General features: G+C 41.0%; 1 protein-coding gene across 1 annotated transcript in view; it reads right to left on the minus strand.

Moving 5' to 3' along the window:
* Nucleotides 1-3689: 3689 nt before the first annotated feature.
* TMEM64 (transmembrane protein 64) overlaps nt 3690-15935 on the minus strand; it is a 44032-nt gene continuing 31786 nt past the window's right edge. Inside the window, 5 exon segments of the mRNA XM_053942583.1 lie at nt 3690-6351; nt 8929-9084; nt 14750-15651; nt 15654-15709; nt 15745-15935. Coding sequence (XP_053798558.1) covers nt 6157-6351; nt 8929-9084; nt 14750-15651; nt 15654-15709; nt 15745-15935 — 1500 coding nt within the window. The 3' untranslated portion in view covers nt 3690-6156.

Here is a 15935-nt window from a genome sequence, read left to right on the forward strand (position 1 = left end):
GAAGGAGGCATGCTGTAGTCAGAAAAATGCATTTCAACTCACTGCACCAAAATCAACTATGCTCTGGTTAAAATCTGGGAAGACACACATCGTGTTACAACCACTGCAGCCTTCCCACAGAACACAACACAAATGCAACACAAAATGCTTGTAAAGCACCAATCTATATGACCTTGGAGCTGCACATGTGCATATGGCTATAGTTTCCACAGCTGTGAAACCCTAAAATTTAGTGCCACATGAGAATGGTTGGAAATCAGTGGTTCTGTCCAATTTCAGCTGCAAGGAAATCCCTGTACGGCTACCACAGCACTGGTCCCTCACAAGCTCACTGACTGCAGAACCTCACACAGGCCCTGCTGAAAGTGGAAGAGATTACTACAGCTGTCTGAACAGAACAGAAAAAACGTAATCGTAATTTTGTACCTCAATTGACATCCATGGGAGAATATATAGACTATTAATTTACTGGTATGAACTTTACCAGTTCTGAAGCTTTCTTGGGTGGCAGTGTTTGGGGGCTTTTTTAAAATTATCATGTATTTTGATTTAGTTTTGTCATTTATTTCTCTCTCTCTCTCTTTTTTTTTTTTTTTTTTTTTTTTTTTTTTTTTTTTTAGGTCACAGGGAAAGGAAGTTACTCGTAGTGGTTTGAGGATGAAAGACAAAGACAGAGCAACCTCTGGCTTCAGCTCAGCAATCTCAGCCTCCCCAGCTGGTGGAAAAGCAAATGGCAAGTGCAAGCTCTTCCTCCCCCAGCCACCACCTGTGCCAGACAAAGCAGAGCAAGGCAAAAAGGAAGCCTTTCAGGCAGGCAAACCATCTGCCATGTGCTGCTGCTGCATAAGACATCAAAAGGGCAGCAATAAATGTTCCACTTTTGATAAGATCTAGCCATTACTTCTGGTTTGCACCTCTAGCTCAAATTAAAAAAGCAGGCCCTGGAGGCCAAGCTATGCATCCAGCAGCTCTCCAGAATCTGAGGAACATTCTTTATTTGAGCGTTTACTCCAGCTTCTTCTGAGGCACCATCCCCCATAGCTGTAGAAGACACCTGAAACAGTCCTAAAAAGTCAAGGTTTAAAGCTTCATACTGTTGCCATTTTAGTGTTATTTACTTCCAGTAGTGCCACTCCCACACCTCTCCACCCCCAAAAGTCCAACCAAAACCAACCCTCTATCATCTGGGTACTTCATAATCTATTCAAGCAAATTCTTACTCCCTCACAAAAATCAGAGAATTCATTAGTCTATTCCCCTCACCACCTACCATTTCTCACATTAAATGGCAAATACTTGTGATCTTAAGCAATCAAGTTTCTAAAGCACAGTGAAAATTTGTTATTAGAACAGTTCATCACTGCAGGCCTTTCCGTCCTTCGTCCCACCCACCCACCTACAGACTTTAAGGGAAACAGCTCCAGCTTACAGGGAACAGAAGGAAACACCTCACATTCAGCAAAGGGAGCTCACCCACATGCAGGAACACCGCTCAATACAGATTTGTATCCCAGGTGATCTTACCCTGTTATTAGGACAAATGAAACCTTTCTAATTTATAGAAAAGTCAGCAGAAGATTACTTCAGAAGTTAAGAGGTCTAAAAGTCAAAGCATGCTAGAATTCTCTAGAAAATAAAATGCTGACCGGCCTCTAGGGGAGGCTACCCAGCTGCCCTGCCCTGGAAAGAAGCAGAAGTTGCCAAAGGATTTGGCAATTACAAAACCAAGGCACTTAGGTGTATTCAAAGGTGTGGCAACATTATGGTTAATTTAACTCTTCAAACTGTGTCCACTGTACCCAGATGATTATTTCTCCCCTTCAGCTTGAACAACTTACAGCTCTCTAAATTCCTCCTCCTGCAGAGGAGGGATGGGAAGTAATGCACTGCAGTCACCAATGCCAAACTGTGCGAGGCTGGAGATTGCATGATGTAAAAAGACATGTCACACTAATCCAAGTTTTACATCCTCTTCACCAAAGCCAGTCCTTTATTACCTCGACTGACATAAGCTTATTGGGGCTACATCTTGGAAACACTGTCTCCCAAAAAGGATAGCACCAAATATTCAAGTCTCAGAATCAGGCAGAACAAACCCTTCCACTATCTTGCTAATAACTTTTGTTCTAAAACAAAGCAAAACCCCGAGTACATTAAGCCTGTTCTACTAATTTCTTTAGCAATGCATCTGAAGTTCTAAATAATTAGAAGGAAAGTTAGAGGACTTTTCACTCTCACAACAGCAAATTTGGTCCAGCTAATTTCCCAAATGAATCGAGAATCCAGAGCCAACCAACTACACATTAGTCACTTGGCTAGCAAGGAGGACTAAACTCACACAAATGAACTTAGAACTTCATTAAAATGTAATTTTAAGTTTAGCAATACTCCAGGATAATATATTGTAGTAGGAAAGGGACAGGATTGACACTGCAGACTCAGCTCCTTGCTACTTATCACTAATAAATTAATATAAATTAAAAATCAATACAGCAGGGTAGTGCAAGACAAATGCTAATGTCCACGAAGAGAGAATTTGTTAGACTCATTACCCCTGAGCTGCCAGACACATGACTAATTCTCCAGGACTGGAGAGGACAGAGACAAGCTGCTTTGCACAGCACAGCCAGAATTTGCATCAGCTCCTGTTTTGCAATCGATTTGTATCCCCTCACACCCAAACCATCATCTTACGATGACAGGACTAGTACCAACTTGGAATTATTGTGAGAAAGCTTGTCACAGAGCTACCGAAGTTCTTTACTTGTGCTATGAAAAATGACCCAGTGTGAATGGGAAATCTCTTATATTTCATTTTACACATCGTATCCTAGATTATTTGCAAGACAATTGATGACTCCAGTTATCTCAGTCAGTCAAAATCCAAATTGTATCAGCCTCAGTGGAAAGCTGAAAATGAACACACAGGATCCAGTATGGGAGAAAAGCCACACACAATCTAAGAGCAGCTTTCCATTCTTCAAACTTGACCTAAGCAATGCTTGCTCAAGTTGTTATGCAAAAATCAGTATGAAACTAGTATATAAAGCTCTGGGACTAAAAAAAGGTTTTTCTCACAGATTATTAGTCTAAAGTTAAATTTTGACAAATTTACTGCACAGTTGCACTTACCACAAGGCAGAAGAAAAACTGGTGCCATGCAGCTGAGATTGTTTATGACCTACCCTTTAGGTATCTTTCATGCACAAAAAGCAGAAATGTCACAATCACAACTCAGAAAATATTCTTGAAGGTGACTTGCCACATACTCTTTAAACTAGATTCGTACCTTTGTGGGTTTTAACTAGACTAGGTAGGGAGCCCATCTTAAAAAATAACAATTACATCACTTTTGCTACTGTTACGTTCAGAAATATCAATCCTCTTGCAGTTGTGTAGCATGTTTCTCATAAGCACATGTATGCTTATTCTTGTATCAAAAAGCCAGCTGCAAATACCAAACCTTTAAAGTACCTAATAGAATTAAGCATGTATTTCATTAAATGAAAGAAAAAATCAAGTCTGTTTCCCTTGTCAGTAACTCCTCACCCATGGAATTCATCCTTAAAGTCTAACTTGTTTCTCCTTTGATGCAGACAATTATCTTTGTATGGCTGCCTAAAGATGAGACTCCACTGCACCTTCTTTCCAACTACATCACAGCAACTTAAACATTTAATACATATTCCTTTAAAGAAATTTGAGTGAATTTATTGTATAAAATTATGACTGGCATGGTACAGAAAAGTTCCTTTTAATGCACATTTCCCATTAACTTGTACACAAATATTACAAGTATCAAGCAAAATGCAAAAGTCTTAAGAACTAATTCCATACTACAAAAGTGTTCACATAGTGAAGTTACTCTGGTTACAAAATGTCATGGAAATAAAAGCACTTCAAAATACATATTTGGGAAATGTTTCAAATAATCAACGCAACCTTAAGTTAGTTAAAAAATGCAAAGAAAGAGTTACCCTCTTCAAAACACTATTGTTCATTTGGCAAGATAGAGCAAAGTTCAGATCAGTTCACTGAAGGACTGTTCTTCACAAGAAACAAAGAAAAAAAAACCTTTAGTTAAGAAAGGACTCAATTACTCAATTATACTGTGATGACAAATAACGCCATCAAAAAGTTATCCGGCTCTCTTGTTTTCACACAGGAGCTGTCAGAGGCAGAGATGTGTAAATGAACACTTCCAGGTAGATACAGATTACCTTTTCAAAAACCAACCAATCAATCAAAACTAAACCCAAAACCATATGAAACAAACAAACAAAAAAAAAACCAAAAAACAAAACAAAAAAAAAAAAAAAAAAAACAAAACAAAACCCAACAAAAAAAAAAAAACAAGCCCCTAAACAACAGAAAGGAGACAATCTGAACTTTGTTGCTTTCATTGAACTAGCTCAGTTCTTTAGGTCGCAGGACCCAAGAACACCAATCTGCAAAGGATACGTATTTGAGGAACAAAATGGAACTCCCACTACAAAGGAACGTGCAGATCTTCGGTTATGTGAGTGCTGCACATCCTCTCAGTAAGGCTGTTAGAGGCTCTCACATCTCTGCTTCCCAATGGCCTTGAAGGCCCACTATCCTCAAGCCAAAAATGCTTGGACCCTGCAACCAACCTTACAAAAAGGAGGCACAGTCGTACTGTTAGAAAATAAGACAAAATTTTGCAGACTGAAAGCGTCCTTAAAAACTCATACAAAATAACTACAAAAGAAGCCATACTTTACATTATTTTTGTATCAGATGACTTGCATGTGTTTGAGCCATTGAGCACTGGTATGTATATCTACATGAAACTCACACATACAGAACATTGTGTTCAGGCATTATTGTTGTTTTTCTTTTAGACACACACACAAGTTACCATCAGGTTATCCAGTCTATTTAATGCAGTGAAAAACAGTCCACAGCAGGCGTAAAAGGAGCAGTATCCAATATAGTGTTGTCTTGCAAAAATGGAGTCAGAATTCCTGAGTCTCAGAGACATTGCTGTCCTCTCCATTACTGGATTATTTATTTTTCCAAGAAGAACCTCTAGTTTTCGTTTCTTCACTCTAATGAAATTTGTAATAGATTGCATCTTTTAAAAAATGTAAAACTAGTACAAAAGATGTGCCAACCAAAGTGAATTTTTAAAGCTTTTTTAAGGGAGAGGGGATTCACCTACAAAATAAAGGCCACCTTCTTGTAAAATTAGTACTGCTAATATCCCATCTTTCTGTTTAGAGCAGAGATCTAGCTCCCTGTTCTAGAAGCCTGACCTCATGCAGTCATGTGAGCTGAAAAACTTCATCCTTTTAACAATTAAAAATATCATATATAGGACTAATGTGGAACAGTCCTTCGTTACAATCACCAAGGTGGCAAAACCAATTGTCATTCAAATAGTCATTGCAATCTAACATCTGCATTTTACCTTGCACTTTGCATATTACACAGTGTAACTTAAAATGTAATTTAAGAGCACTTCAGTCCCACAATGTAGGATTTAAGCTTGTGTGAATACATTTGCATGGCTCTGCAATATTTGTAATGACTTAGAAAAATACATTCAACCAAAATTTTATATAGGGTTCTATTTTTTTTTTTTAATCAAAAATGAAGAAAAAGCCAAATGGTCCCATCAATAGCTAAATAATACACTCCAAGTTCTGGAAGCAATTCCAAAGCAAAAGCACATTCAAGAATAACATACATTGAATTGTATACTTTCTCATTCATCTTTATCAGTAATAAAATTCTACTGTATATAATTATTTAGCCTTATAAATAATGCTAAGCAGAAAAATATTTATCTCTGTGCTACTTTTTTGTTTATAGAAGCATCTCAGTTTATAGGAACAAAGGAAAACAAACCTACTTAAAGTGCAGATTACAGGCCATGACAGGCATAATTAATGACCAAAGGTGCAGCCAAATTTGCATTTACATCTTAAGTTACTTTGCCATCTTCCTTGCCTTGCTAGAAGTCACCCCATGTGCAATTAAAGAGCTGGTCAGTTGGTTTGTGCCACAGTACAACCTGTAATCACTTGTAATTTTTTTTAAATCTATTTCAATTGTCCATAGATATTTCTAGGCAATGTTCAAGGTATTTCTAGCTCAGGTTCACAAAACCTTAGTCATTAATACTTGAAATCACACAATATTGACACCCCCTCCAGAGAATGCTACTGTCCTCTTGTTGCAGTATGTGGTTGAGCCATTGATGCTTGGCTGAGTGTCTTTAACAAGTGATGTCTTCATTTCCATTTCACACGCTACAATCGCTGCATTGAGTTCCACTTGAGCCCGGTGAACGACATAAAATGAGAGTCCTATGCTTATGACAATCTGCAAATAAAACAAGAGCGTTTATTGTGGGAATGAATACAAAGCAGCTGATCTGAATGAAACAAAAAGTTGTCCATGTAAAGATTCATGAAGGCATCAGTTGACTCAAAGCTTCACAGGCAAAACACTGGAAGGGAGATGAACTCAGCCCCTGAGCAGCTCTAAACCTACATGTGCTAACAATGTAACCAGCATATCAGAACATAGACATTACATAGAATTTAAAATATTTATATAAATTGAAAAGGTAAGTTTCTTTCTTCCTGTTGAACTCCATATACTTATTATAAAGCAATCCTTTCACCTTCTCTCTTCAATAAAACAGCAGTCAAGTTTTTAACTGAGTTCCTCCTCAGGGAAAAAAAAAAATCTTCAAATAAAAATCAAGGTGTCTCATAGTGAGAGTCCCTTTGAAAGAAGCAAGTTTCTCTGCCTTTTTAAAAGAACGTTAACTAGCTCGAATCTGCAGCTTCCTTTCAAAAAGGCCAAGACATTATATTACTTACAACAGAATTTAGAGCTCTGAGTCTAAAACCTGAACTTCATTACTAACTGTACAGCTGTTTTCTTTAACATTGAGGACTATTGCTTAAAACACCTGTCAGCATGGCAGACAGTGCTGGAACACTGACTAAGGCAACTGACAAATATGAGCACAGGACAACTGCAGCTGGAAAGGCACCCTGGCAGTCTCTAGCCCAACCAGCTGCTCAGAGCAGGACTGGCTGGAAGATCAGAGCAGGCTGCTCAGAACTTTTGTCCAGTCAGGTCTTGAAAACTGTAAAAGGAGATTTCACCACTTCTCTGGGCACTCTGGTCCAGTGCTAGACTACCCTGGTGGTGAAAATGACGTTCCTCACCAATTTATGTTACACATTTCAAAAACTGGCTGATCAATGATTCACAATGATACTATAGACACTAATTTTTGAATAGATAGTAAAATTTATATTCTAGAAGCTTATCCAAATATTTAAATTTGCATTGGTTTAGAAATATTACTAACAGTAACCTAGCTCCCTAAATAAATAATTTAAAACATATATATATATATACATAGACAACCATGTTCAGAGCTATTTACTAAATCAAAGTCCCATCAAAGCTCATCTAGGCAAAGCACTCAGCAGACGCCTGAGAGACAGTGGGAGAATGCAAATAATTTCTCCACTAAAGGCCTCCCCTTCGGTTATTCAGTTATGTCCCAAGGACTGGTCTCAAGGAGGTTAGTACTCCTTTTAAAACATTCAGGCTATCCAGCTACCACTTACCTGAGCAACACTTAGGTTACAACCTATATAATCTGCAAAGGAGTCAATGTCAATTAAAAAAAATAAATAAATGGGGGAAAAAAGGGAAAAGGCCACTAAAAACTACTACCCTGGAAATAACATTCATGACTAAAATAATAGCTGATCAAGAAACCATTTATTTTCTCTTTGATCTATCAAGACTATCTATGCCACACTTCAAGCATTTTAACCATGCTTCATGAAAGCTATAAATTATAGAACTTCTGTTTCTATTCACTAGAAATAGTTCTATTCAAGAGTGCACAACTTTCAGGGCACGGGAGGAAGGTATGTTTAAAATGGTCTTAGTTTTCTATGTTAGCATTGTTAAACATCAGGTTTATGACTGTAAAAACTGAGGAACAGAAATTATTGCAGTACCTACTGAGTCTGCAAACCATGGTAATTGCTACTCAAACACAGCTTGAAGTACTGTCACTGTCAGAGGAGGTTTTAATATATAATATAATTCTGAAATACCCATAACCTCTATGTCTCACACTTAAGGCTTATACCCAAAATTTATTAATAAATTATTTCAAGAGCTAAGGTCATGTAAAGGTACTTGATATACTTCTCATTAATTTACTCACTTGTAAAATTAGGATATTCCAATTTAGGCACTAGGGAAATAGTACTCTACAGCATTTTTACTATCCTGAATATCTATGCAAAATGGGTATGCTGAGTGCTAGCAGTGAACAGTGCGTAAGTCTTAGGTCTACACACACGTGCACTTTTGTGTAGGGGTGGTTTGACAATTCTAAAGTTCAGCAGATTACACTAGAAGGCAAGTGTTTTTCTGGATTTTCAGTCCAGAGCAGGGCCAATCAGTTCCAAGCAAAAGAAAAGCCATAATCTGGGAACTTCTCTGCCTCAGCTAGCTAAAAAAAATTAACTAAAAGCAAAGGAGAGCTCTATCCCGCTGTCCAGGTCAGTTAGTTTCTAAACATAAACTGTGGACCTCTTTTCCCTGCCTTTGCTCTCAGAACCAGTCTTAAAGGTGCAGAACGTAATATCCAGCAAGCATCATAAAGTCCCCCTAGGACAGCAAGAGAAGAAAACTTACCAACAACTGTATCAGAAAAAGAGAACACTGATTAAGTTCTGCTTTATGCTATGGTGACGTGTGAGAGAATTACACTTTTCTCAGAGCATAAAACAAAATCTAAAGAAAACAGTACACTGGGAGCCCATTTTTCTGGATATCTAGCAGTCAACAGAAATCACAGAGAGACAGACAGTACTGATACCAAGGTCTATGAAAGCACTTATTTTAACTGACCTGTAAACCGAATACAAAATAGCCACTAACACTTTGTTCTGCAATCACGTCCTCCATCGTGCGCAAGGTTGTGCCCAAGTACGAGTTCAGGAGCTGAGTAGGAAGCAGCCCAAGTGAAGAAGCCATCAGGTAGTTGGGTAGTGATAAATCTGTAATCTGAAGAAAAAGAAACAGTAAGAAATCAAAAGCAGCCCCAAACACAATCTATGTGTATAAACAAACATACTACCACTTCCCATAACCATCCCTGCAAAATCATGAAAAAATATCCTACATTCCTTCACTGAAACTTTGATTCATGCACAGGGGGAAGATAATAGTATGTATCTAGTTTTCATCTGGCCTTTTTAAAGTTACTAGATTTGATTTATTTTCACCTTATATTACATAACATCTCTGCAATAGTCAGTAACTAGGGGTTCAATTACACTGTTCACTGAAGATATTTATTTTTACCTGGTGAATGGAGCCCTTGGATTTATGAGAATTTACTTGTGAGAAGAAATTATTATATTGAATGTGAAAGTCTAACACAAAAATCTATCTGTTTTGCATGTATGGCAAATAATACAAGAGGTAATTGTTCAAAATGTCACTGTTTTAAATAGGATCCAGGTAAACAGAATGGCAGATACAATTTGTCTGTGCTGGGCAAGTTATGAGCTTATTAAGATACACATGTCTTTCAGTGATCCCTATAAGCAATATCCATCCTTATCTATACTGATTTATATGAGTATCATTAAGATTGTCTACCAAAGGTATTTTGCATCTCACTTCAATTAGTGAATGAAATAATGCACACAGCTATAGGTTTTATTAATTTCTCTGGAGAAAACACTAATAATACATTAGTAGTTTCTTCTCTTTGCTGTGAAGTTTCTTTTCTGAATCAATGGGTGGATGTACGAGCTTACAGAAGAACAAAGCACACAGTACCAGCTAAATTAGTATCAGCAGCCACTAGGAAATATGAAAAGCAAGCATCATGACATCAAAATATATTTGAACAAGAAAAAAGAAAACAAGAGGAAACTGGATTAAAAATTAGTATGAAAACTATGATTTTGAAAACAAACAGTCCAACAAATTTTCCAGATAATTCAGTTGATAGTAACAGAGATCTAATTAAGAACAGCTCTAGCACTGAGAGCCTACATGGAAATTATTGACCTTGCCAGTTTTGTACAATGTTGAAGACCAAAGAATAGCAGCAATGTTACTCATTTCATCATGCTATTCTTAAAATAAACTTTACTTACTGTGAAAGTCACAGTGCTGAATTCTCAGAGCTCTAACCACCATCAGTGGAAAGTTTTTGGGAGGAAGGGCAAGGGAGGAGCAGAATGCAATGAAGCATAAAGATTAAAAATAATTCACTGGAACAAGATCCAATAAGCCATTTCCAAACTTCACACTGCATATTATACTTCCCACAGACTGAAATATATACCAGCACCACAAATATTATATTTCCTTCTCTAGACAAGATTTAGATTTATAATGAAAAAGGATTACATAATTATGTCAGAACTTCACATTTGACCAATACTTTCAAAAGACTTTTTAAAGCATTGTTGTAATCTGGGCCATGAAATAAGAATGCATAGTCCGAAGTTCCCATATTGCCAAGGGAATTAAGGAGCTGCTATTAAAAGTTTCTGAAATACTAATGCAGAGGCAAGATTTGCTAAGTAGGACACTATCATTACATCTAATGGAGCTGGGAAACTTCCCAAAGATTGCTTTAATACTCCTGGCACCTCTCTCTCACTTCTGTAGATGTATTAAGGACACTTCAGTTGCAGAGCAACATGTCTGCACACCTGGATGAGGCCCAAAACTACTGGACTTCCTGAGTCATAAGAGAGATTGTTTCCAAATGAAGGGGAGACTGCCCCAGTGGATACACTTAATTGCAGCTTGTGCCTTCCGCTGCAATGACAGCTAAGCAAAGGGTGAAAAAATTTTTGAGATGTCCTTTTAACTAAACTGTAGGTTTAGAACTACAGTTGTATCCCTTTCCCCAGAATGCACAAGAAGTGCACAGCATCCCCACCTAAGAAACTTGAGAAATCATCAGTAAAACTTACAGCTTTCTATACTTTTCTTTCTAGGAGCTTTATCTGTTCTACGAACCTGCCAAACTGGTATCTGCATGGCCAGGCTGCCTAACAGAGCCTACCAGGGCTCTGTTTCTGGTGAAAGCTCAAGCCAGCAAATCCCAAACCAAGCATGGATGCAATTGTGTTACCGGCCGTAACAGAAATGCATTTAAATTGTATTCAAATACAATTAGGAATTACCTAATTGCACTGATAACAATAGCCAGAATACCCCACCCCACACCCCCCAAATTAAGCTTTGGATGGGCTTTGTCCCGTGGAACTTTTGTGCATCCTTTGCAGCTGACACCTTTGGTTCAGCACTGTCAAAGAATAAATGCTTCTGTCAAGACTTTGCTGGGGGCTCCCATACCTTTAGGGATTGCAGCACAATTTCTCTTCCCTCAGTTTACAAATTCCTGTGTTTCAGATCAGGTAGGCTTAGTGACCAAGGGCAAAGGATAGCTGTGCTTCTTCCTCAAAAAAAAAAAGCCCAAAACAAAACCCCCCCAGAAATACCTCTTCCTGTCCCCCTGCAAAAAAAGCCAACACCACTCCCTAAAAAAAATCCCAATAATACAAAAAACCAAACCAGCTGCCAACTTTCCAACAAGCAGAGGAAGCAGTGTGCATATTCTTGCAAAGCAGGTACAATTTCTTCAACTCTGACTTCATTGTATGCATTTCTGAACCCAGAGGTGCACACTTGAACACTAAGATTTTTTAATCAGATTATTTCCTTCATGTACTATTCCCCTTAAAGAGGGGAGGGGAAGTATGAAATCCCATCTAACCTACATCTAGCACTACAAATAACTAGGTTGCACAAATCTCACTCCAGTAACAAACTTGTGGGAAGGAGATGATAACCTGCATACCAGGCCTCCTTACAGACCTGCCTTCAAAATGCTCCAGAGCTGGCAAGGTGAGAGAGCTGTGCGTGGGCAAACACATCAGTAAGAGCTATCAACCCACCCCAGCAGCCCAGGCCACTCTGGCACTGGGAGTGACAATTAAGCAAAACTCACTCAAAAGAGAAATACAAACATGCTTTCAGTTATCAAGTGCTATATTCCAGAAAGGCAAACAAATGCATTACCTCACCCCTCTACTACCAGCAGAACGACCTTTTAAGAAGCAAGATCATCACGTCTGGCTGGTGAGATGCTAAGGAATTTGTGTTTATTTTCTTCTTCAGCTGTGTCAATTGATATGATTCCCTCATTAATCAAATCCTAAGAAGCTCTTCCATCTTTCTCTACACCCCCTACAAGTCAACCTCCCGAAAGCCCTCAGCAGATGGTACATGCCACGGAACAAGTGCTTGTAGAAATCATTTAATCCCAGCCCTGCAGATGACCCTGCTCACATCAAGGTTATGTCTTTCCCTGAACCTCATGTGTCACTTCCTTGCTTCTCTCTCATTTAAGTATTCTCAGTATCTCCAGTTTACTTAAAAATATTCACATAGTAAACATGCATAGCCCAGACCACTGTAAAGTTAAAGATGTGTACTTTTCCTTAAGTTCACTGTTGTTTAGAAATTAATCCTTTTAAAAGTCACTGTTGAAGTTGCTAGCATGGGGAAATGCTTTTTAAACTTAAAGCGAGTGTTAAGTTTTCAAATAAGTGAGATTTCAAGGAAATGACAGCTTGGTCTGTGTAGGCAGAAAACTGTATTTTTTACATAACTTAAATTTAACTCAAAATGGGAAACTGTCTTGAATTCCTAGATTTGTATGCATCACTTTTTGATGCATACAAAATGGTGATCTAGTAGCTCATATGAAATGTTCTCAGTGAAAAATTGAGTGTACACTGTGCGTTATTTGACTATGCTATAAAGTAGTAAATCAGGAGTAATAAACATAACCAAACTAAAATTAGCAAAAAACATCCAAGTTACTTGGCATAACTCAAGCATCTGCTTTCATCTCATTTCCTGTCTATTATTTTAACACTGAAACCATCCACTTGGAAAGAAAATTATTTAGCCTGCAGAATATGGAGAATACAAACTACAATGATTTACAGCATCATTTTAATAATGAACTGGCCTGAATACTCTACTGAATCATGTTTCCAACAGAAGGGCTATGCCAGGAAGGAAATAATTTTAACTTGGTAATTCTCTGGTCTGTTGTTCAGATCCAATACTACTCTATATCATCTGCTGACTACTGCAAGGGACTTCCCAAAGCTGTGAACAACCAGAGCCAAACAGCTCTCTCCACTTTAGGAGGGTCATAGCACAGCAGAAGCTTCATCTGCAACACTGGGACCTTGGACTCTAGGAGGGACTCTGATCTCCCAGCTGGACAGGTCTAAGTCTCTTCAGTAATATAGGTAATATAAGCCTGCAGTAATATAGTTTAACAAATAAAACAGCAAGGGTTCAGCTGTTCAGTTTCTCATTCTTAACAAGAAAATGGTTAAAGGATTTCTTAAAAAGAAAATACAAGTTGCTACAGTTCTTATGGATAGAGATTACAGCTCTGGAGATGAATGCTCCAGTACACACAGTTTTATATACAGCAATTTAAAATATTTGGTGTGGATGTTACACCCCAAAATTGCATGGATTAAATTTTACTTAAAAAAAAATTTGCTATTCGGTGACCTACTAATTGCAGCCAGATGATTCTGTCAAAATTAAGCAAGTGCTTTGGAAAGAGTACAGGATCAGGACTGCAGACAGGGTAGGCTATAAGAAAGTGGCAGACCAAAATATGTGTTTAGATAGCCACTTATGTTAAAGAACATACAAGTTACTGATAACATTTAAAGTATTTCACAATCCAGTTTGCTTTGTTTTGATTTCACCAAGTTAGTAGATACAACTGAGGCATAAGACAGCCAAAAGCAGATCCTTCAGACAAAGTACTCAGGAAGCAACGAGGGGCTGAAATTGTCATCAGCAGCATGACAATACTCAAACAAACCACCCTCCATGTCTTCTTTACTTTTTTCCTTTAAGATAAACAGAGACCAAATGAATGCACCAATCTTCACCTGAAAGTAGAAAGAAAAGCAAGACTAACCCTTTCCCAGACTCAAGTTTAAACTAAGTTTCAGTGCCACTCCAGAATACAGTCCCTTTTCAGGGACTACATGCTGCTCTGCCCAAAATCTGCAACCTCTCTTGTGTGTATCCTGTATGGATTTGCCAGATGCATGGTACAAACACCAACCACACTGAGAAAGAATTTCTGTCCATTTCTTTCTTACCAATATGATTATTTATCATATTGGAATCAATATGATTACTTATTATTAGCAAGATATGGCAAGATATTAGCAAGATTATTAACAAGATATGGCAAGACTTTTCCTCAGCTCTTGCCATATTTTAAAGTGGATCACTTTAAAAGCACAGACACATCATAACTGATTTTCTCTTCATAACACATTCTCCACAGATTTTGCTATGCAGCACCTTGGTGATTCTAACACCAGAATATAGTTTTGAAGGACAAGAGAGCAACTCTAAGACAACGCCAATGAGCGAGGCATCTCAAAAATCTGCCTGCTGTCCCTCTGCATGCACAGCAAAGCAGGCAGAGAGGGGGTTGTTTTTACTGTTGTTAAAAGAGAGAGAAACCATGGCTTGCTCCCAGGAAAGGAGGCAACCTCTACCAATAACAGCAGCCACTGTGCCGAAAGACATTCTACGAGCACTTGTCTTCCTTGGCCGCACAGCCCAGGCAGGGACTCACCGCGAAGACGGCGTTCTGCAGCCCGAAGGGGATCAGCGTCAGCCGCGACAGAAACACCACCTTGAGGCCGCTGCCGCCCTCCACGACACGGACGATGGCACTGAGCGTCCCGCTGCCCTGGATCCTGGCCCGTGCCCAGCGGGCCAACAGCCGCTTGCAGGCCACGTGGGCGACAAAGGTGCCGACGAGCACGCCGAACACCATCAGCCCCATGCCCAGCACGAAGCCGTAGAGGTAGCCGGCGGCCACGTTGAGCAGGATGTAGCCCCAGCCGCATGGGAAGGACACGACGATGAAGCCCACGGTGAAGAGCAGCACGCCGGCCAGGCTGTCCAGGCTCTCGGCCCAGAGCAGCAGGTCCCGCAAGTACTGGCGCACCAGGGCCAGCGAGGCGAAGCAGACAGCGGCCAGGACGCACAGGCTGAGGCAGCTCTTGCACCAGCAGGTGCCCAGCAGGCAGCAGGAGCAGCGCCAGCCCCGGGCCTCGGCCAGCCCATGCCCGCCGCCGCCCGGCTCGGGCAGCTGGCAGAGCAGCAGCTCCGCGGGCGGCAGCCCGTCCTCGTCCGCGCAGGACCCCAGCAGCAGCCCGCCGGCCCCAGCCGCCTCCGCCGGGACGAAGCCGATGGTGTCTCCGCTGCCGCCGCCTCCCGCCGCCGTCCCGGCGGCTCGGGACAGCCAGCGGCCCAGGTCCTGCCGGGCGCCCTGCGCCGCCGCCTGCTTCACGGCCCGGGAGAGGAGCTGCAGCGCCGCGGCCCCCGCGCCCAGCATCCCCCCGTCCCGCCGCCCGGCTCCAGCGCCGCCGAGCCGCGCAGCCCCTTCGCTCCACGCCTCCCCACGCAGCCTGCGGGCAGGGGCGGCCGTTCCCTCATCGCCCCGCCATGGCCCGGCTGCCGAGCCCGGCCAAGGGCCGGGCGGGGGCGGGGAAGCGGCGGCGGGGAGGGCGGGGAGGAGGGGGCCGCGCTTCGCCGCCGCCCGGCGGGCGGAGGGGCCGGGGCGGCCTCCGCGCCGCCTCCCGCCTCGGCCGCGCCGCCGGGGCTGCGGCGTTAGACGGCGGCGGGGCCGCTCTCTCCGTCCTGGCAGTGGCAGCAGCGGCCCTGGCGGAGCGCGAGTCCCGGAGGGCGGCGGCGGCGGCAGCACCGGAGCTCCATCTCCCCGCGCTGGGCTCCCGCTCCGCTCCGGGAAGCGC

The sequence above is a fragment of the Vidua chalybeata genome, chromosome 1 (assembly GCF_026979565.1).
Source record: "Vidua chalybeata isolate OUT-0048 chromosome 1, bVidCha1 merged haplotype, whole genome shotgun sequence".
NCBI classification, from domain to species: Eukaryota; Metazoa; Chordata; class Aves; order Passeriformes; family Viduidae; genus Vidua; species Vidua chalybeata.